General features: G+C 41.9%; 1 protein-coding gene across 2 annotated transcripts; it reads right to left on the bottom strand.

Annotated features, from left to right (window-relative positions):
• Nucleotides 1-1845: 1845 nt before the first annotated feature.
• On the bottom strand, nt 1846-23611 carry mtbp (MDM2 binding protein). 2 transcript variants are annotated; one of them, XR_005710191.2, is made up of 23 exons: nt 23254-23611; nt 22895-22978; nt 22722-22795; nt 21627-21775; nt 21268-21326; nt 20210-20354; nt 19653-19767; nt 17173-17289; nt 12428-12522; nt 11916-11982; nt 11569-11686; nt 10653-10832; nt 9427-9537; nt 7683-7847; nt 6622-6715; nt 5738-5896; nt 5160-5255; nt 4784-5047; nt 4545-4663; nt 3841-3947; nt 2810-2923; nt 2436-2536; nt 1846-2353 (listed from the first exon to the last, which is right to left on the bottom strand). XR_005710191.2 is itself a non-coding variant. In XM_040164343.2 (23 exons), the coding sequence occupies exons 1-23, from the start codon at nt 23318-23320 to the stop codon at nt 2315-2317; spliced, it is 2604 nt and encodes an 867-aa protein (XP_040020277.2). In that variant the 5' UTR covers nt 23321-23611; the 3' UTR covers nt 1846-2314. The 2 variants fall into 2 exon arrangements, 1 of the variants encoding a protein (XP_040020277.2); XM_040164343.2 differs by having other exon boundaries at nt 2436-2501.
• Between the last annotated feature and the right edge of the window lie 57 nt (nt 23612-23668).

Genomic DNA, 23668 nt, shown 5'->3' with positions numbered 1-23668 from the left:
CCAAATACTGCAGTTATATTCAGTCCTATTAGTGACGGAGCAGTGAAAGTCAAAAATGTTTCATGAAGAAACTACGTAGCATCGGGTAGCTTTACCGAGGGGCCAAATAAACAAGGTAGATAACACTGTGGTGATCAGAAGCTACACTTGCACAATAAATGAGCCTCTTAGTCCATTTCGGGTAAAAACAAGCATTCTGCTTTTCCGTTTTTTCCTCACACGGATTCAATTGTTTCCCTAACAAAGAAGTAACGGACTGGAAACATTACACTTGGAATAGATCTAATGAAACAGTTTAGAAGTAACGGTGTCTTTTACTCAGCATCCTCACCTCCCAGTAGCATGAATCATCTTTTGCCCATTTGTCCCTGGAACAAGAAGCTCCCACGGCCATTAATAACATTTATTTTACATGCTGCCACAGGACAGCACTGATAACAGATGGCCAACTCATCTATTTGTGCTGTCTTCATTTAATGGGCCCACAGATCATCTCTGTAAATCATTTAGGGTCCCTGGATTAAAACCAAGAGGCAACATCTACTGCGATATCTGGTTGGGGATTTTTTGTTCCAAAGTTTTGTTTTTCTTCCTCCTTTGAAAGTTGTATATCGGATATTGTGGGACTTAAATGTGTACAAAGTGTGATAAAGAAAAAATGTTTCAGTCCCCATTTATGGTTACGCTTATCATCAATTAACAAGGACCACTGGGAGCATTTGTTGTCTCCCTTTTAGCACAGCCACATAGTATTTTCATTTTCTGGGCATCACACCAAGGATTTTTGCGTGTGACGCAGACGTACGGTCTAAACTAATTTCTTCTGTTGGTCCACTGCCATACAACCAGCACATGCAGATAATACAACTTGTATTACCGGCACTCAGCCTGACACTGATGGATATCACGCAGTCCATTTGCCTGAAATACCTGCACGCTGAAAATGTCGGGTCACGCAGTGCACGTGCCCTTGAATAACCTCGAGGTGAGTGTTGCTGCTGTGGGAAACCCTGGCACATTATATTTGGGTAGTCGAATGCTGGTTCTCAATCAGCTGACCAGAAAGTAGCAGCGGTGTCACTGGTGTACACATTTTGGTTACATTTGGCCTTTTTGTAGTACCAACCCCCGACACTAAATGAAGATGGAAGTGTTTCACAGCACTGTACAAATCACCTCAAACTTACTCACATATGACAGTAACGTGAAAGTAAGTTGACTGTACATTTGTAGTTTACCAATACTAGCCAAAAGTTGTCAGTATGTGCTTTGATACTTTGACACTTCAGAATAAAGGAAAATGTGTCTATAAATATAGAGAATGTTTCCTCTAATAAAAATTAGTACCAAACTGCACCCAAGGAACAAACCCGAACATAACTACGTTATTCCTGTTAACTGAACAGTCTGGCTATCCTCACCGCTTGTTGATAGTCATAAAACCAAAATGTTATTCAAGCAGGTTATACGCCAACTCGGAATAAAACTATCAGCTGCTGTGAAGTTGACGCTTTTTGTTGTTGAGTTCAACCTCAAGAAGGAGATTGTTTCTATTGTTGCTAGAAACCTGAAGCCTGGTGAGAAAAGACATTATGGTGCCGCAGTGGGACGACTGGCTGTGACGGTTTTGTCTCATTATGGGGATGCAGAAGTCTTGGCAGTATTCCTCATCAGTCTGTACTTACAGAAAGCATAACCGTCAGTGATACTCGCCGCTGCGCTCATTGCTTTGCCTTCAGAGTCTGAATAACCGCTTTCATTCACACTTGGCTGTTACACAGTGGAATTGTAATAAATGTTTTTTTATTACAAACAGACATTTTAATCAGGAAGTTACACTATGCATGGATTAAGAAATAAAGACTTTATTTTGTTACATACAGTAAAACAAAATATGTACAATCAAAGCCATGAAATAATGTATAATAATAATAAAGTATTTAGAAGAAAAAAAAAGTCACGTTACAAAGAAAATATAGCAGCAACTTGAGGCCGAGGTTTAAGCCCTTGCTGCTACTCAGAATGTCAATTTTGTTCTGTTTCAAGGTTTAGGAGCAGTGGGAATATCAGAAATATATACGGCCACAAACTGAAAAATAATAAAATAAATGTCAATATATGATCATCTTAGGTGAAGACATTATGAAAGATAAAGGATTAAGTTCAAGACGTAATAAAACAATTCAGCTAATCAGGAGGCCTACAAACTACACTTTGAAATAAATTAAATAAAAGAAATTGGAACCATCTTTTAGCTACAAAATCAAAAAATTAGAGACAAAATCTATTTTTTTCCTCACGTATAAGATTGTCTTTAATTCTTTGAGGTCTTCTCCAACACCCAGTCAATGACCTACAACAAGAAAAAATAACCTTTAGGAGAATCAGGGGTAGAAGGACTACACAGTGAATCTAAGCCCCGTTGCTGTGGTTACCTGTTTAACGTTGCTGCTGGCGGCCTTCTTCATCTCCTCATGCAGACCACGAGAAGTCTTCAGATCCTGGGACGAAACAACAGAAGAGATGTCGTCTCTGACTGACGGAACAAGAACATTGTTCAAGTGGGCTTAGCAGGATGCAAATCAGATATTTCAAAGGGGGAGAGCTGCGCAACAATACAACACAAATAATTCACAAGGAGATGTAGATGACAATTATTGGCAAAAATATGAGATCCATGGATGCGATCTATTACAAAACAACATATGTTCATCAAAAACATACATTCTCGATACATAGAAGCATACAAATAAAGTAACTGTTAGAGAGACGACGAGCACTGACTGCGTGTGTTCAGTAAACAACTAACCTTGAGATAGAATTTCGAGATGTCAAACAGTCTTTTGCTGCAGGCCTTAAAGCACGGATGCTCGGCCGTGATCCCGTGGTGTTTGAGCGCTTTAGCCACCACCTCCTGCAGCATCTGAGGACAAGACAGACAAACACGCACACCGTTTTATATTCGCATTACTAGGAAAACATCTACTAGTTTAGTTTATTCCCTTCCCACCTGACGCTAATCCGGTTCAGAGAAACTAATTTTAGCACGGATCCCTTTGTAAAAAGGAAGGTGTGTCAAAATGTCTCTTTGGGGGCCGCTGTTGCTCAGACGCATTTACATTCAGTGAGAGTTTGCAGGTACACACAAACAGATATTTTACTGCTCGCTTCCTGAAATAAATAAATGAATCAGCCTTTAATCTTGCCACAGCGACTGTTCAGTGAAAAGACGATAACTTATTGTGAGGAATCATCTGTGCCATCCAGTCTCATGAGGAGAAAGGCAGCTTTTAATCTGCGTCCTGAATAAACTGCTATTATTATTTGTGATAGGGCCAACTGTTAGTTTACTTGGGTATGCTGATACGCCTGTTGGAATAGTAATCAAAAATCTGACCATGCTGAGGTCGCGACGCAGATTGTGAGCTGCACGTGAGACAGAAGAAACGTTGTGACGGTTTGGGTGAATTCTGTCATGTGGCCACGTACATAAAGGTTTAATCATTTAACAATGCACCATAATAATACATGAAAGATAAGAGTGTGTGCGTTCCTGGAGGCAGGTGATATGACAATGGTATATATAAGTGATTTTTATGACAACGCGGCAAACACATTTACAGTAATCATATGAAACACAAATTGTTTTTTCTTGCACCTTTTGCACAACTCATGAAAAAGGTATAGAGTCAGTAAGTGTGTTTGTGAACAAATAATTATTGCATAAAGGGCAAAAACGGTTTGAGAATGTTTTTCTTTTTCTTTTTTTTTAAAGCAAGTCCTCTCAATTAAAATAACAAACACATACCCACACACACATATACATACTCACTCACTCACCCGGTTGTGTTTCTGGGAACGGGACTCTTGGGAAGGTTTGTCCTCTGCATTTTCATAACACCTCTTCGGCTGCTGAGGTTTGTCAGCAAGGGGAAGAGTCACCAAACCTGAGAAGTAAAAGCAAACCATTACAAATCCTTATATATGCATTTGTCAGAGTAGAAAAAGACTAATCATGTCATAAAATCATATAAACTACTTCCTAATCATAATATCTATATATATCTATTTAGTTAAACTGTAAGTGTTCACCTAATCATTTTGAGAGGATTGAAGGAACATTAGTTGAACATGTTAATAAAGTCTAAGAATATCTTTCTGACAAGTGTGTTGTTATAATATGACATTATATAATAGAGGAGATCCCATGCTATTAATACGAGCTTTACTTGTAGCTTGTTGATGTTAGAATTACATTTCAAAGAAATTTCCGGTCTCTGTAATGATTCTCTGTAAAGGGTTTGGAAAGGAAGAGTTGATGGATAAAAATTGCGTTAAATTTTTGGAATTGCACTTACGTATAATTTTGGTTTCATGAAACCAGTTGCATGCCTTGGATGTCACTTTTCAATTAAATGGATGGATGATGAATTTGACTTAACATTTTCTAATGCGTAACTGAAGCACCTACAGTATGCACTTAACCACTATGGATTGAAAGTGTTGTTTGTTGGATAATCCGATCATTAGCAGCATGCACACACCTGAGGCTGTCGACTGGGATCTGCAAGGCTGTTGTCGTAGAGACCGGACAGCAGGGTGTGGGCCGCTGCCGCTGCTGCTCTGGGAACAGAGGGAGTCGCTGCTCTCTGATTTCACCAGCCTGGATCATTGAGACGCAAACGTGGGAAATGTACCATAACTGCAAGCTGAAGATCCGTCGATGCATCTGTTCAATAATACACTTGGTGCCATACAGCACCAACGGACATCGTCCTCGTACCTCTTGCGGGGATGACCTCCGATGACGTCCGTGTCCCACGACCGCCGCTTGAGTCGCGCTACATCCGCGTTCTCCAGAGTCTCCCCGTCAGGCACGCTTCCTGGTTCTGACATCACAGCGGGGGAGGGGGCGGGGCTGAGGGCGAACGGGAGCGCGCAGGGCTCCTTGGAGCAGGTAGTTTGGGTCTCGTGTCGAATAAGACGGGACTGTAGTTTCACGAAGGCCTGGTCGCGATCCAAGGACCGCTGATTGTCCAGACAGAATCTAGATGAACAAACACATGTGTCTGAAATCAAGGAATGGAGGCTGGTGTGGCTCGTTACGGTCTACTGGCTATTGTAGCCGAAAAATTGCTGCATATTTTGTAGAAACCTACTCTATGCCGTGGTAATGGGACACTGAGGCTTTGTTGAAGGGCATCTGGCTAATTCTCCCGGGAGAAAGGTCTGGTGACAACTGGAACACGTTCTCACTGGAGATTAAGAGAATCAAGAAGAAAGAGTGAGTAGAGGTGGGCACATTTCTCAGAAGAAAATCGGTTCTCTCTCTTCAAATACAAACTTTGTTGATTAAACCACAGTCTGAGTTTACGGATTAATAATGACTCATCTGTTCCAGAATGAAAAGAAAAAAACACTCAACTCAATTATTTTTCAACAAGTGTGTAAGGGGCTAATGATCCTAATCAAATCCTCATTATGGAGTTATTAACTGTGACTCATTCATGCTAGAACACACACACAGTCTACCTGACATCGGGGAATCTGTTATGTTATACTCTTCCGTACCGGGTGACATGTCTGAGTGAGTCACTCACAGCCTCTGTCTGATTGTCTCTTCAGGTCGTCCTGTGTGAAGGCCTGTGCCTGTACGCACGCACGCACGCGCACGCACGCACGCACGCACACCGAATAGAAGCCAACTCATGGAACCTGAAAAGATGATGGAACCTACCCTCTGTTGATAGTGAGGAGTTGTAGATCCCCAGTGGGCATGCCATCCGATGTGAAATGTTTTAATAGTTCTTTGGCGTCCAGTAATGAAGTGGAACTCTTTTGACTGTCTTTAGGACCCAGTAGACTGTCACTTGATCCTGGACCCAACAGACCAAATCTGACACACACACACACAAAACATATATTAAGTGCACAGAACTGTCATGCGTCTATTTAAATATTATTTAAGGACTCAAGGAGAATTGTATTAAAAGAAAGTACAAAATGCAATTGGAGTGCATGTGCTACGAATGGGCCTAAACAGAAATGAATTCAAAAAACATTTGATAGTTTGCATCAGGATGAATGTTAACAGCAGCAACAGAAAACATTATCTGGGAAGACGCCACGGCTGGCGTCCTGGCAGACATTCAACATCAAGGGAACAATGTCACCCACGGTGACTTTGTTTGAGGCCCAAGCCTCATTAGTGTAAACACCGAGTCCGCCTCCTCTTGTCCCACTGGAGCCTTGTGCTGATCAATTGCAGCTTGAGCCGGGATGCACCGGAGAAGCCCGCTCTACGCACACGCATGTGAGCACACCAGTGTTTGATCTCTCCTTGCTGGCTTCAGCATTAAGTCTTATTCCATCAATTGTATCTCTGCTGTGACCAGACAACAGCTGGGGAATAGCTTTAGGGCCTAGCTGGGTGAGCTTAGGCTCTATCTCGGCCTTCTCCTCTCGGGGCAGTCGACTTTGCTTTCTCTGGCTTATTGGCCAGCACGCTAAGCCAAGTGGTCCGAAGATGCACCGGACGGGGATATTCTTAATTTATTTCATATGCCATATGTGCCCCAGCAATAATTCCAACAGTACAACCAACTGGAAACAAAAAGGTACCTTCTCTTCTGCCTTCTCCTCTGCAGGTTCTCTATATTGTGGAGGACACTCCTCTCAGGCCAGTCCGATAGCTGCTGGGACGTGGGTGGAAAACCTACAGCAAAGAAACATCGAGGCTCAGCTAGTCGCTCCCAATGACTCCTTTAAGCAAAAACCAATACAGTAGAGTACGGCTCTCACATGAATTTTTCTGATTGAAAATGAAAAACTATATCCCTCGTCTTTAAAACCGTAATAGGTTGATTTCCACTGTGAAGCAACTATGGAGTATACGGTGTTTTGCAGAGACGGCATTAATTGATATCGACAAGCCTCAAACACCAACAAGCTTCTTCAGAGGCTGTAATACTGTTTGGCATTAGCACGTTTAGAGCCAAGATGGCGGTTTTTGATGCACAGTAATGTCCTTCTGTTGATGTATAAGGAGACTGAAGCTCTCTGCCAGCGGTTTGAAAGCCTACACCAAGTCATTCACACATTTAGGGCGCTACAGAAATGCAAATGCAAAAGATACTCCTGATGGATTTCAAAAGCCGTTCTTTGGTTTAAATAATATTAATAATACAGACGGTGAGTCAGGATTTTTTTTTTTTTTAAACCTGCAACTTAGAATGCGCGTGTTCACATCTATCATCACCTCTTTTCATTAGAAGCTTACTAGCTTTATCAAATGGAGAGCTAAATATAGCTTAATGATGCACAATATGAAATCGGGGGCATGCAAAGACAAGACCATTGTGTGGATTGTTTGAGAGAACTCAAAGAGTGCTGATAACTTGCACACTCCATGAAGCTAGCACAAAAGAAGCTAACTGGTAAACAATGAGGATAACCATCCGGGAGCAATACGAGAACGCGACTGATACAGAATAGGAAAGTTGCTCCAGTTCTTCACAATCTGCCTGCACACTAACAACTTAAAAACAGAGTGTGTTATTTAAGGGGTATAAACAGAGCATGTCATAAGTTGGTGCAGGAGAAAGTGGTCTGTGAGTTGTAGGAGTTTCATTTTGTTTACTGTAGCTCTGGATGTGGAAACACAGTTGTTTTTTTGTGCGTACGTGAGTTCTTGGCGGCTGTGCTCTCCTGCACGTCCGTCAGACAGGTGGCAGCAGAGGGCAGAGTGGAGTCAATCATCTTCAGATACTGCTTCCTGGCCAGACCCACAATGACTTTCAAGTCATTGACGGGTATTGAGTTTGAAGCAGACGCTGCTTCTTTTCGTCCTAGACACACAAACAGACCCTTTTAAATCGCCGTTTCAAATACAGGTTTGGACGCTTTTGGTTTCTCGACGCACAAACTTTTACATTTCACGACTACTCAACTCAACACTAGTTTTTCCCTAAAAACTAATTCAGAAGATCTGTGAAACAAAACAGGGAGAATCTCCTGCATTAACTACGGATATTAGTTTACTCTCTGGTGTAGCCCCAATAGTAATTATCATTGCCCAAATGAATGTAACAAAATGCATCATTTTATGAATAAATCATTAGCGAGCCGTTTTACTGGATAGCCGACAGAATCGTTGAAATCTGTAGAGTGGGCGGATTCAAAGCGTTGGACCCAAGGGACTTTATCTAAACATACTCTGCAGAGTGCCATGTGTGTGAAGGGCAAATTAAGGTTCGCTTATATTTAATAAACCGGCGAGGGCTAGATAGCCAATGCAATTGAAACTGAGACGAATGGTAAATGAAGTCGATTGCACGCGCATCAGCTTTACTGCTCATCACATCACTTGCAAGGACACAGACCGATTACGGCCTGCGAGACAGGAGACAGAACGATGGTGCACACACACGTTTCACATTATCAGGAAGACTTCCAGTAAACTTCAGTCCAACTTCACTCCTGCCACTTATAAGCACACTACTTTTCTCAATTTAATGCCAAGTCAGAATATATTGCAATGGATTTCATTAAGGTCTCAGGGCTCTTCATTCCGCTCACAGCCTTTTTAAAGAACAGCCCTATTTCTTTTCCTGAAGTTGAAGAATTTCACTCCACTCCATTTAATCTGGCTGTACTCTACTGGTGTTTTGCTATCTGCTCCTGCCAAGGGGACATAATGTGTGTCTGTAAAGTAATAATATTTCAAGTGTTTCTGTGCACCAGGCTGTGCTGAGGAGAGCTCCAACTGAACAAAGACAAGAAGCTCTGATTTGCACGCACTGTTCTACCCGTTGTAATATAAAACAGGAAAGCGGGGAATTTCAGAATGGTTTGACATTTCCGTTTTAAAAATCCCTGAAATGATTAATGAACCATTTGACATTGTCGTTTTAAAAATTACTGAAATGATTTATGAATTATCAAATTGGTCGTTTGTACATTGACTGAACGGTTAATAAATGTATTCTTTCAGATCTTATGACCTTACGAAATGAGATTAACCAAAGTGTTTTAAAGTCCTTATAACCCATTTCTGAAGATATGAGCCATGAAGCAATTAAGTTTGTAGTTTGGTGTTCTTCCAACCGCGAAATGGATTTATACATTGTGTGTTTAATTTATACAAGACGCGTTGGCACAATTGGTTGTTTCAGGGTCAGCGACGTCAACCAAACAATCCCCATCACACTGTACAAGCGGCTTCTGAACAGTGCGCAGGATCAACCAGTGCTTCTGTCATCAAGTCAACATGAAGTGAAAAAATACCCTTTTTCTTTTGTCAAACATTACTCCAGAAGACAAAACACACCAATTATTAGCTCAAAACATGACTCATGTGAAGAATCTGTGCCCCATAAAACCAAATCCAGAGTATATTCTGGGATCTGTTTAAAAAGTACAACTTACTGAGATATTCTTTGACTACCAGTGTCTGGACTCGGGTCACCTTCTTCTCCCTCCTCAGCAGGCCGGCTCCTTGGAGACAAGGAAGAGGGAAGATGCTGCTCACGGCATCTCCTGGTAAATGACGGAGAAGTAGTGAATAAGAAAAATTAGCAAACCTCAACTCTGAATTTGTTTCTACAGGAATTTGTAGAAAATGTTGATATTACTGGAGTGGATCAGAAGAGGCAATGGAGTTCAAGGGCTGCAGGGATTTTGAATAAAAAAGGTTTCTTGGTAGAACATTCTTAAAGTCTCAAAACAAATTGCTAAATTAAACAAAAAAAAATCATTCCTTTTTCATTACAGGTTTCATTTAAGGGATTACAGTCAGGGACCACCGATGGAATCAACAATAAATAATAAACAGATTGCTGCTTCAATACTTCGCAGTAAAAAATTAATTCATTATTGATTAATTAACAAACTGCTTTGTTGGCAAAAAAAACAACAACTAACGCTCAGTTTTTCAAGATTTCTGTTCTGCTGTAACAACCCTCAGATCTGCATATTAAGACTTTCATTTTTATTTAAAACTCTGACATTGAAGGGTTAGGGCACCTTTCATGAAGTATTTCTAAAGTTGCATTAAATGTTAAAAACAGTGGAAAGTCTCTGGAGGATACGGCGTAGTAGGTCTCCTGAATAACATAAAGCCCAAGAACGATGAAGGACTTTCATCCGGAAAGGAGAGACGTTTAGAGAACATAAAAGAGTTTGAGATTCACGTGTCTCTTTCTAGTCCACCATAAGCAGCCGGGACTTTTGCTCGACCATCCATCCAGTTAATCGCTCTGTCAATCAGTCAGTCACTCTGTTTATTTGACACCCTTTCTCGCTTCTTTTCTCTTTGATTGCTTGCTGTTGTTGTTTAAGTGACAAGGATGTGGAAATGCGTAACAGAGCATACACAACTTTCCAATGCTGTGAGAGAAGAAGGCAGAAAAAACAGTGAAGAAAACACAGGCTAGGCTGATGATTAGTGACCACCGCTCATCCTGTCAGTAAAGCTAGAAGGAGTCTTCTTCAACAAAGCAATATATATATATACATACATACATTTATTTATTTGAGGCAGGATGGGGAAGGATGATGAATAGAGTCTAAGGTTTTAGCAATTAAAGTGAGACAATCCACAGTGGCACAAAGAAAAAGACACAGGCCTCTACGAACATAACAACTTAATATACCTGATGATGACTGAGACGTCTCTCTCAGCAACCCTGAGATGGTTGCCATGGCAGCCGCTCCATTGATTTGACTTCCTGAGTGCAACATCCTGACCATGCAGGCTTCAGAACCCACGTCATGGGAGCCCTGGACCAAGAGGAGGTAGTGAGCACTCTCACCTTTCACCTCTACGTCAGGCACTGCAATGCACCGAGAGGAAGAGAGAGATTACATTGTGTTAATCCACGGCCAAAGAGGTCATTCCTTTCATCAAATAACATGTTTTATTAATATCATTATTGCCTTAATGCCTGCCACACTCTCCGTGACCATTTGTCTGATGGTTAAGTGGTAATCATTTCAGATTTTCATACTGCATTCAGAACTATTTCATCCATAAAATTCTTCCTAAAAAAGGTCCAGTGTGTAGGATTTCCGTATATATATATTGGCAGAAGAAGAGCAATATTCCAAAGCATGTTTTTATAAACGTTTAAAAAAAACGTGACCTGAAATGAACACTCGTTGTGCTGCACCGCTGTGTTTCCGAAGGACATCAGTGGACAACCAAAAACACGGGCTCTAGGGTGCCTTTTGTATTTTTAACCTTAACTGAGGGGCACCATTGATTCTCCACATACTGAGCGAGGCGAGGGTGTTGTCGTTGATTTCAGTCAGCTGCATTGTGAAACGTACCGCTTGCATCAGTAAATGTTGTCTTCTGAATGTTGTTTTGGATTTTTCCAATTTAGCGTTCCAAATTGATTCGGTCCTACCTCAGAGTCTGCGTGTTTTATTATCTATATCAGTATATTCCTGGTTATCAATTTATTTCCCCACAGAAAGGGACATGGCTTCTCTCTGTTGCCAAACAGTCATCCATTCAGCAACGCAATGAAAGGCACATAAAAAATAAAAGGATGAGAAACATCTTACCGGGTAAGGACTTTGGTCTCCCGGCTACGGACTCCCTCCAGCGCTGCGAGCTGAGCTGGCTGGCTGCATGTTGAGCAATTTGGGTGATTATGCACGACATGCTGAACAATGCTCCGACCTAGAGATGGAGACATAAGTTTAGAAAGATCCCACAGTCCCACAAACCGAATAGGAGATGCATCTTATAGGCCTTTCTTCCTCTAGGTCGTATCTACATATGCACACATCTGACTGGGGACTTGAGTTTAACCGCATTTTGTTAAGTTTACTTCGTTAAAGATAGAGTTAGACAATTGACCTTTTCCTAGATTTGGATATATAGAAAGGCCCACTTTAAGGATCGGTACCTTTCCACGCAGTGACTTCAACTGGTCCAACAGCAGCTTAGCTTTCATCGACTTCCCAGACAGGCTTCTGTTTGTTGGTGGTGAAGGAACAACAAGGTACAGGAGAAAAGACTGAGGCTGCAATGAAAACTGCAGAAGCTGCATTTTGTGGCCTTCAATCTGGTAATGTCAAGAGAAAGAAAATCTATGTACAAAGAAAAATAATGTGGGTTATTATTTATTTATTTTTTACCTAGAAGCTCTGATTAAAATTCCCCCCATTCTTTACACTATTAATCAGGAATTACTTATTACCAAAACATGTCAGACATACAAGGAATTTAACTTTGGTGCATAACAGCAGACAGTTAAGACAATGGACAACAAATCCAAAATAAGTGTAAAAAGACAGAGGCATTAAATTGTTAACTTTTTAGTATGTCAGATATTAATTCCAAGGCAAACGGTTACATCTGGATTACTTTTATACCATGAATGTGTTGAAGAACTGTCAAAAGAAAATAAAAGGATACAGTTCAAACTGGCTTGTGGACATCAGAAAGCTGGGCAGGTCCGACAAATTAACCAGTTGAACCAAATCTAAAACTGGTGCGTAGTAATGGAAGACCTGGACAGACAGGCGGAACATAGAAGAAGAAGAGGAAGAACGAAATAGAGAAGAGGATGAAGTAAAAACAACAGGGTTACTTCATCACTCACAACAGCAACAACAACAAGTAGTAGTTTGGGGGGCAACGGCTCAAGGAGTTGGAGCCCATCCAGCAGCTGAAAGACTAAGTGTCCTTGAGCAAGATACTCAACCGTAACCGGCACAGAGGTGATGTTAAACCACCAACCCTCAATCTGATCTTCATTAGTTTGTTAAAATCTGGATTTAGACCTCCAGTGGAAATCTCATTCCAAAAAATACATCCAGACATGTCTGCAAAATGGAAGTCAAGGAAGAAAAGATTTACACACAGAGAAAGGGCAAAGACCATATACAGTTACTGCATACGGTGTAAAGTTTATACTTTAGACAGTATGCCGTTACCAAAATACTGGAGCTGAAGACACTTATTTCGTGAACAATTAATCCATTTAGTTTTGGTTGATGTCAGAAAAGAATGACTATTGCAACTTCCAACAGCTAAATACGATGTGTTCTTATCCCAAAAAGTTATCCATTCACGGTATTAAAAAGAAAAACCAGAAAATTGATGCAACTTTCTATAAATAACCAGCCCAAGCCTAAAAATTGTATTCACGTTAGAGGGACATCTTGCTTTCTGTGTATTTACATATTGCAATCAATTGAGTGACTTTTGTTAAACTGAAAAACAAGATTGTATTGAATTGTGATGTACCAAATTATTTTCTACACCCGTAATAAACAGAATATCATCTGTGTCGTCTCCGCAGCGTATCAGTTACTTAACACACTGTAGCTCACACAGAAAAATAAAATTAAAAAAAGACTACATCTTAAAGATCTGCAGTTGTCCTACTTATCTAATGAGCTCGTTAGGTTATGAGGGAGATCAATAATATATGGATATAATTTGTCACATGAAAAACAGAGAATTTGCATTCATAAGATTACATGAATACCAACGAAAGCCTGAAATCTCATAATTTATTGATCGGGATCAAAAGAATGAACGGCTGACCTATTTTGGATAGATTTATAGATTAAGAGTAGACAGACATTTTAATGAACTTGGTTCAAATTCACAGTCCTGCTAGCCAGATGGTAAAGTTTATTACTCATTTGTTTAGCCAACTACACAGAATGACTAATGCAGCGGCGTCCATCCATAAACCTGCCCTCATTACTTGAAACTCTTTTATTTCAAACCGTTCAAATTGCAGAGGCCTCCAATTAAAATGTCTCTGTGCCTTGAATCGCTCCAAACACTTCCTCCGTTTGATAGCGGTGCGTTTCTTTGCAGGAGCATATTCTCCCCGCGCTCGTGTACATAGACGGCTGTAATCTTGTCCCGTGTGAAGAGCCGAGCACTATTCAGCAGGGAGTTTATGTTGCGTAGGCGGATGCTGTAAAGGCTCAGACACCTTTACAGACCAACATTGCCGCTAATTTCTCCAATACAAATATTACAACATTAGTAGAGTTATATGAAATTTCAAAGTCAGAGGTAAGAGAAACCTCAGTACGTTAGCCATCAATAATAATAAATAATGTGTTGCAACAAATCAGATAACGGAGGACATTTCCAGGGGTGACTTTCATTGTAGGACAAAGGCTTCAGGAGAGGAGGAAGTTAGAAATGTGAGGGCTGATTTGTTTCCAAGTACTTGGTTGAGTTCTGAAAACCGTTCTAAGTGAATGTACTTTCCCTTCCACAACTAACGAGTTCAGAAACGCACAACAACACTCGAGACAAAAAAAACATTTGTGATAAAACACCTGGCTGGAGAATTAAGTAAAAAGAACAAATACGTGTGAAAGGAATAAGAGGAACATCTTCCACATGATTTGAAAATGTGTAGAACGAGTGTATAATTAGAACATTTCCTAGACTGTACTTCTTCTTTTAACTTGGATTTCCAGCCTTCTAAGTATCACTGAAGACTAATAGCCGTGTTAAAGTGTCGAATAACGACTCATAAAATGCATATTTTTCCGATATCTGTGGCTGTACCGGCTCATTCTGGGCAGCGCAGCGCTGAAAACTAATAAGCAGGACATCAATGTGATGAAGTATGAATTTCATCTTCCAGACAGACTCCCATCTCAACATTTTGTCGACAAACATCGTCTTTATTGAATTTACTATTAATATATCATACCTTCCGAAATGCAGGCATAAAAATGACTGATCTAACATTGTATCCATATAATAAGCAACAATATTTCAAGTATGTGATATATGCACACACACGCTAGAGATTTCATAAATCACACAGCAAACACACACTTTGCGATGGGTGCCCACACAGCACAGTGTGCCCCCTCCCCCCCCACTGAGACTCTGTGTGTGTGTGAGAGTGTCACTAATTAACACAACAGTTAGTCCTGACAGCGAAGAGGCCTAATAGTTTTTGTAAGAGCACAGTTTAGATTTTACAGTCAGTTATCCCAGCAGAGCAGAGATGTGATAGTTTTGTTGTCCTCAGAGGGTTGTTTTCATTGTGTGCCAAGACAATCACCGCCATCTGCTTCTGTGTACACAGATCTAATGAGATCACACATCCGCACACACACACACCTCAACAGTGGCACTCTGCGGTGTTGACTAAATAATGAGCGCACACATACAACATAAACATGCCATCTTTTGCCAAACACAAACTCACAAAGCGGACAATGGCTGAGAAACAACAACACACACATTCAAAATGATAAAAACGTACAAAAGCCACCGTGTATGACTACTCTCGTCTGAAGAGACAACCATTATTTCCCGTATTTCTTTGATGTGTACAACGGCAATCCTGTAAAGAGAATTGCCTTTGATGGTAACGTTATTAATGCTGTGCGTGTGTGTGTGCGTGTGCGCGCGCGCGCTATTAAACCCAATATTAGGACGTAACTCCTCAGGCAAAGCTCACGAGTGGTTTCATTGTTATGGATGTTAATCTTCACAACAATAAACTCATTACAGAACTGTGCTTTACCAACAGTTATAAAATACCCCGTCTCTAGACAAAAACAGCACCCACACACACACAGCAGTACACAACATCTTCTGCGTGGAAAATAAACTCTTAAATTATAATGTATTACATGCTTGAAAGGTTAGCATATAGATTGTAGTGCTTCTGCTCTTGGGGGAAAAATAAAAACAAACTTATAACAGAGACTTGAAGTAGCCAAACTGTTTCAATGCATTTCCTTGATTTGGGAAAAAAAAAAAATCAGCCAAACAGACAACTATAATGTTTAGGACTCCCACAATGCGTTGACTAATTGAGTTGCCAATCAACTATGAATCAATCTGCTGGTATAGTGAAGGACGTGTCGGGCGCAGTGAGGCATTGAGCCACAATGACATCACCACCAAGCCAACTAGAGCAGGTAACGTTTAACATTATTTACCAACAAAAGTAAATAAGTTAATGTTCCAAAACTCATAGCACTGTACTATTTAGTATGCCAGAAAAAGATGCATTATGTCCCAATAGAGAACATGTTAAACGCTGTATACCAAAGACACCAGGAACAGTTTCATCGATTCCTTAAAAAAAACATGCATCGTATAAATACCTTTAATATGAAGCACTCGTGTTGCCACGGTGAACATTAACGGAGGCTACACAACTGGTGGATAGAGAGATCAACGCGAGCTGACAGCCAACGAGAGCGTCTCAGCAGCAGCAAGCGGTTCACATCCCCTCTGGGCAAATACGGCTGAAACGCTCCAATAAAAACGTGGAGAAACAAGTCTGACAGAAAATGGAACAGTTGATAATTGTTAAGTGAAAGATGCAACTGTAAGTTGCCATATGAAATGTATACAAACTCTTTATGGACAAAAGAGGAGCCCTAAATCTCCATGTGGCTGCATTAGACAGATCTCCCTTCAGCATCGGCTGTGAATCGATAATCAAGACTGGTTTGTGGGAAATATTTTTGTTTTTTATTCATCTGATGTTCTTCAGTCACGAGTCCCTCAATGTGATTAAAGAGCAACCAGGAAGTGACCCTTTTAGTCGTATTGCCGTCTAGCCACTAAAAGTCATCAGGGTTAAAGGAACTGTTTGCCCCTTGATGTAAATTCAATCAGAATCTACTCAGCATCTTTTCAATCCAAACTTTGCCTAAAAGAGGAAGGTATTGGACACACCGGGATCATTTTGTAGTCTCTCTCTCAAGCTCAACAACCTCAAACACATATTACATTCCTCTAAACAGGATTTCCTCACAGACAACAAGAGCAGAGCCTGCAGCACTCTGGCAGAAGACTCCGCTAATGTTGGCGGTGCAACTGCTGCTACATCAGAGAATTTATTCTGTCAAAGAAGAAGAAACGACTAATAAGGAGTTGAACATTTGGAAAAATGACCCTGTGGAGTTTTCTTGTAAACAAAAAGTTTCGATTCATTTCTTACCAAACGCATTGTCTGCAATCTTGCGATGTAATTAATGCTCATTTTCATTTCAAATATCTCATTTTGTGCATTGTTTGGGTCCACGACAGTGACAGGAAGAGAATCAGGTTTTGGGGGCTCATTGGCAAAAGGCGGATTAAACGACAAGGAAGGCGGAGCTGGATGAATAAACGATGTGGGAGGGAGTCGAGGGCTCCGGACTCACCTCGGACTGCAGTCGGTGGTCCGTGGGGGTGAAGGGAGCTCGCAGGACGCTGGTCACTGGCGTGCGACGCGACGCAGAGCGCAGAGAAAAGCCGTCAAATCGGAGCTCCGACGCACACTGAGGGAGGGAGGGAGGGAGGGACGGACACACACACGGACACACACACAGACACACACACACACACACACACACACACACACACACAGACACAGACACACACACACACACACACACACACACACACACACACACACACACACACACACACACACACACACACACACACACACACACACACACACACACACACACACACACACGAGAGAGTGAAAAGTTTAGCAAGGTAACTTGTTCTTTCTTTGACAGAGAAATAGTCGGGGTTTGCGTTGTAGTCAATGCAGATCCGCGTGTGGTAGTTGTGATGCTTTGTGTTACACGGCTTACATTACTTGGGAATCCCACTTTGTTCCACTGCTCGCCAATTGTGAAGCTTTTACCGACTGACTCACTTCTGCAAGCAGCAACTTAGAAAAGGTCACTTTTGGGAAGAAGAACACTCAAAGCTCGGTAGACGGAGCCGAGATGAGTGGAGGGAACGTCTGCCCACCGAGCTGCCAGTTGAATGGACGAAAACGCAACTGGCCTGAAACTTTACTAATAGAATATTTTATTTGCAAGTCGCTCCACTCCATTTCAACAGACAGGATTAGACTAGTGAACTAAATGAATTCAATCTTTCAGAAATTTTAGCCCAGAAACTTTTTGGTCTGCATAGAAAAAAATATATACATTTCACGTTCTCATAATTTGATGGGAGAGTTTCTTCAACCTTCAGTCTCTTGAGAACCAGAGTTCCCCCCGTCAATCCATCAGCATTAGAGACCTGCTGCCACTCCAGACCACATACTTTCAGAAATAAAAGTAAAATAAAGAGATATGGATACTTTACGCCTTGATAGATTGGTTGTGAATATGTTGACATTTGTCAAGGAGGAGAGAGGCCTCACCTCTCTCCTTCTGCCCACGCCGCCTCTCGCCCTCTCCTTCTCAAACCGCTTAATTCTGAAGTAGAATTAAATGACTTACTTTTACTTTACTTTATCATTTTCCGACAGCGTATATTGACCGTGTTCACTTTTTAGATCGAATCCCTCTCCAGTCAGACATGTTCTTCTTTTCTCATTGTTAACCCTACGGAGATCTTGGAGCCTCCCAGTGCAGAATGATGTAAGTGCACAGTTTGTTCTCACATTCGTCAGCTTTAAATCTCTGCAAACGCGGTGTGGAAACTAGACTGCAGTGGACGGACTTTAATAATCGACTCAAGAATCACTGATGGAATCTGGATTTTAGAAAGACGGTGACTCACAAGTATCCATTTCCAAAAAAGGTAGAAAGCCCAGTCAGAGAGAATATGCCACCAAACAGAATGAACATGAGGGGGTTTATAGGATTTTGGCCACGGAATGTGAACAACTAAATGGCTATGACGAGATTACATTATTTTCTCAGAATGGGGCGAATACTGTCATTATGTAATTTAGCTTTTACACCTTGAAGTCCTAAGTAAGTAAAGAGTGATGATGTACGTGCAACAGCTCCTGCACTGTCATTTAAATACGAGCAGAAACGACCCAGAGGCATTTCCAAACACTTGCCCTTGCCTGGGCCCTTAATAATCAATTACAGCCAACTGCTGTGTGCTGAAGGTCTCGTCAGTATGGGGCCCGGGACGGGAAGGGTCGGCTCTGCCAGGGCAGCGTCGACAAGGCACAGCCATTTCCCATGACCCCTCAGTGACCTTCGCTGGTTTCATTCAGCGGCAGAAAAAGACTGGCCGCCCACGAGTCAAATACTCACGTAATTCAAAAGAGAGTGTGTGAAGACGCGGCCCGTGGCATGTGTGAGCGCTGCATGAGTAATTCCAGATGAAAAAAGATAAAAAGAACGTACAGCGAGGCATGAATCGGGTCACCACAAGCAGCCCCCCCCCCCGTCCCCCCGTCCCCCCAGGCACCGGGGTTTCTCGAGAAAACGCTGCTCCCTCTGCCTTCACCCGTCGAGCCCGGCAGTCTGTGTGCTTCACTGCTCATAATTACAAGCCCTGGGCAAGCGGGTTCAAAAGGGCACCTCCATTTCTCAACGTCCTCGACAGTCCAGCAAACAGACGCAGAGAGTTGATGAGACTAAAAAGGAGTACGTCTTACGCGGTTTTATTTTATCGCCGGTTTTATAATGATCAGTGACGGCTAAAGTACTTCACAAGTGTACACGGACGCATGCAGGTACACACAAAGACGGACTGTTTGTCCGCACAGAATCTGGCGTCACCGACATGCCGTCCTGCTGTTGGACTGCTGGTGCCAGTGGATTAATGTGTTCCCTCCATCCTTGCAGCAAGTAAAGAGGACATTGTGAGATGAACCGTGCAAAAAGAAAGAAAGGCCTCCAGCAGGGTTTTTTTTTTTGCCCCCACTTACCTTTTTCTCTTTGACAACCAGGCCGCCCCTCCATAGTTCCCTGTCATCAATGCAGTTGAGTAGGTCAGCAGGCTCCACCAGACCGGCACTCAGGTAAGACGCTACTTTCTGCCACCTGGGCAACAAAAAAAGGGGAAAAGGGAACTTTTATTGAATCCTATTGAAGCTCATACTCAGGGAAGTACGACAGCAGACCGTTTATTGCCTGGGATTTAATGAAGCTATTTTGGCATCAACTAAAAGAAAGAAATGCTCATCAGATTATTCAAGCACTGCTGTTAATTGACTTTGCTCACATTTTACTCTTCCGACTCCCTCTAGTGGCAAACTAGCAATTCTTAAAATAATGCTAATTTTTGCAATTTTCTTTCTGCATTTCCATGTTTTGAATACCACAACAAACGGTTAGTTATGTGGATGTGGATGTGCACAGCCCGCTGAATATTCAGGTTGAATACAACGTTAGGAAGGTTCTTGTGTTAGCATATAAAGATAAGTTCAAAGGGTAGCAGTCATTTATTTAGTGCAATGCATGTTTGTCGTTGTGTGTTCCTCACCCGGTGGTGTGCCGCGTGACGACACTGATCTTAGCAGCGTGCCAGTGGGACAATTGTTTGAGGGCTCCCAGCAGAGGCAGCAGGTCTTTAACAGGAGGAGATTGCTCTGTGGAGCCCAACACCAGCACATCCAACAAGGCTTTACCTGAGGGGGCAAATGAGACAAACCAAGGAAGAATTCATTTATTTTCTTTCCTCTCGTTTAAATAAGAGACTGGCTATTTCACTGAAATTTTTGTAGGTAGATAGGTAGCTTTAGGTAGGTAGAATTGCAATTTTAAAATTAAATACCAAGATCTGTGGGTATAAAAGTTGGAAGTGGGAGGTGACTCCAGCCCCTCTGCGCCACGGACGGAGGGTGACAAAGAAATACTCCCTAAGGCGCTGAATTTCATATTCAGCGCCTTAGGGAGCTTCAATAGGAAGTGAATATGAAGTGCCAATATCCCGTCAGGAGGCAGAGAAGTATTCAGAAGAATGCAATCCTCCCAGTGATAAGAGCATATTAATGAGGCAGAGTAGGACAACTTCTGTCAAGGCTGACGCGCGCAGATATTCTAAACCCTAATTGCTTGAAATTGGACTGAATCCTTGTCATGCAGCTGAGGAGTTTGGCATCAGTTAAGAGGTTTTAATTCCTTGTTATTGGAATATTTTGGCAACAAAACTTTCACTTGAGGCGCCGTCTTTTGCAGTAGACCCACGTTTTGCCTCGTTTCTTTATAAAAGAGGAAATAGACATTTGTTGTGGTCCTAATTAAAGAAAATGGAGGAAACTGCTCTACAGATAATGAAAACAAGCAAAATCATCTGAGACGCAGTGTGTGAAATCCTTCTGGATTCAAAACCATAGATTAAATGAGTGCGCCTTGGAATTCATATAAACATAATTGAATATGAATCGAAACTAAAAAGATAGTCAGAAAAAAAAAAAAAAAAGCCCAGCCCAGCTGACTGAGCACGCAGATGCCTTCTTTGCAAAACGAAGACACGAGTCACAAGGGAAAGGAAAGTTCTGGATGAAAAGGTAGCGAGTCGTGTGGACTGGTCGGCAGTACCTGGAGGTGGGAGCTTGTCTGAGAGTAGATGCAGTCCTTCTGCAGCCTCCTCTAGCAGCCTGATCAATACAGACATTCAGATCAAATCAGGAAGACTTGCAGGCCCATATTTTGTGAGACACGTGAATAATAGTTATTCACGCGTCTCACAAAATATTTCAAATATTAAAAAAGAATATTTCAAGAGTAAATAGGAAATAATTGAGACAAAAAAAAAAAATTCCATTTACTCAGGGAGCTCGTGGAGGAAAATTCAGTATTTTCACTGAACTTTTTAAGAGCTAATTTACAAACACCAGCAGCAGTGAGCAGAATAATAACACACATCCGCGTAAAGAAAAGTAACATCCGTCACTCACTCCGTCAGTGACGGCTGATCAGCGTTTTGATGCGGCGCCTCCTGGTTACTCAGGGAACTTAGACACGACGCCACAACAGTGGGCTTCTCCTCCTCGCTGTCAGCTTTCTGACGCCACGTCCCCAGCTCCTCCCAGTCAGAGCTGCAGAACTACCAAACAGGTGATACAAGTATGATTACAGCCCCTTTTCCTCAACCAGGGTCGATAAGGACACAACTTAAAATACATTTACTCTTTTAAAGTTTTCTTAATTTCAAAAAATCGTAATAGGAGAATATTGCGTGGAAATAATTATTGGAGCTGTGGTTTATACGCTTGATAAGAGTACAGTTTAGCACATTCACATATTGTTTTACGTTTATGGGAGGAACTTTTTTTGGGATTGTGTTCTAAACAAAAAGGCCAACAGCACACGAAACCTAAAATCATTTTGAGGTGGATTGTATTTACCTACAGAAAAATGCACGTATTGAGACTTTAACTTGTTGCCAGAAGGTGCCGCTGTTCCTTTGACTACACATTTGGACTGTAGATGTCTTCAGCCATGGATTCACGTCAAATGAAATTCAAAGATCTGACCACGTGGAGTTGCACCAATTTATTCTTTAACACCAATGGAATAAAATTCGCTGAGCCGCCACGTTTCCACCCTTCAACGGATCCTCACGGTCTTCAACGCGAAGGGAATATCTTTAGGCTTTCTGACTAAATTTGAGAGGCCTGATCCATCTACGAGGAGGAGGATGTGAAAGGTTAAGGTACGCTATTACTACGATTCTAAATTGTCATGTGGTCAGAATGTCTGACGTGTGAGCAATTAGGGGAAGTTGAGAGTTCCTGTTTCGATTATTTGCCGTGCCCCGCGGTGGTATCATATCTTTTCATACATTTTTTTGATCACACTGACCAAATTTGAGGTCAATGGGGTCTAATTGACGGAGTTCGTAAAAGTAGGACGCCTTGAAAAAAAAAAAAGGTACCGGTATGTTTTATATACCTACGAAATGTCACGCGGGTGAGTGAAACCCAATTCTACTCAAAAGGGGGCGCTATGGAGCCACGTTGCCATTCAGCCAAATCAACCCCACCTCTCACCTGCTGGACTCCTTGGCAAGCCTGAAGAGCCAAGTACCACCTCTGGACGGAGGGGGCGCCACTGAGCGAGCAGGCTGGGGAACACACACACACACACACACACACACACACAGAGAAAGAGTTGAAGTGGAACCACACAGCTAAAGGGAGGAAGTTGATCCGGTCACAGCTACCTGGAAACACAGAGATCCCTCCGGCTGATTCCCGATTCGAGATGTCCACAAGTGCGTCATGTATCCGCTTTACTGGCTCCAGACCTGTGGACATGGACAAGCCTGTAGACCAGGAGACACAACAACCAGGGCTAACTGGTTCTGCTCCTGTTAGCGCGGGTTAGCCTACTATCAACCAGTTAGATCACGACATCTAATAAAAATGCAACTAACTAACATAACTAACTTTTCTTCTTCTTTTCCCCGCTGACCTGTTGGGACGCGTGTAATGCTCTCACATGTGACCTGAATATGATTCACTTTTAAGTTTTTTTATAAATTAAACGTAGTATAACAGCGTGTATGTTTGCACAACTTACATTTGTACTCCTCCGCCACGTCGTCGTCGGTTTGGCAAAAGGATATAACCAACACGTACCGGTCCATGTGGTCGACGTGTTGGTGTTATCAGCAACAATTGTTGATCGGAGTGAAATAATAAATGTCAGCGACAATCTTTCGCGCACTGTCAAATTTCCCACCGCTTCTTCTTGTTCTTCTTCTGTTGTCTGTGCGACTCCCCGGCGGCTGTGAAAAGACAACAGAACGCACTCCTGCCCCCTGCTGGACCCAGACTGCACTACTACAAACACCACGTCAGAATCTGTCTGCTACACACGGGATTTATATATGCTTTATTCATTACCCCATATTAATGTCGTTGATCCTTTTCAATGCATTGATGTGAAAATCACATAATTATAAGCCTTTTTTTGCTTTTGACTATTCTTTTGT

The sequence above is a fragment of the Gasterosteus aculeatus genome, chromosome 20 (genome assembly GCF_964276395.1).
Source record: "Gasterosteus aculeatus chromosome 20, fGasAcu3.hap1.1, whole genome shotgun sequence".
Lineage (NCBI taxonomy): Eukaryota > Metazoa > Chordata > Actinopteri > Perciformes > Gasterosteidae > Gasterosteus > Gasterosteus aculeatus.
Note: the sequence above shows the minus strand (reverse complement) of the source record. Positions and strands in the feature narration are given on the sequence as shown.

Coding starts and splice junctions, on each gene's coding strand:
- mtbp (XM_040164343.2), bottom strand. CDS start 23,320: ATGGACCGGTACGTGTTGGTTATATCCTTTTGCCAAACCGACGACGAC. Junction 4,664..4,783: donor GGAGGTCATCCCCGCAAGAG/GTACGAGGACGA, acceptor TCAATGATCCAG/GCTGGTGAAATCAGAGAGCA. Junction 3,948..4,544: donor ATCCCAGTCGACAGCCTCAG/GTGTGTGCATGC, acceptor TTTACTTCTCAG/GTTTGGTGACTCTTCCCCTT.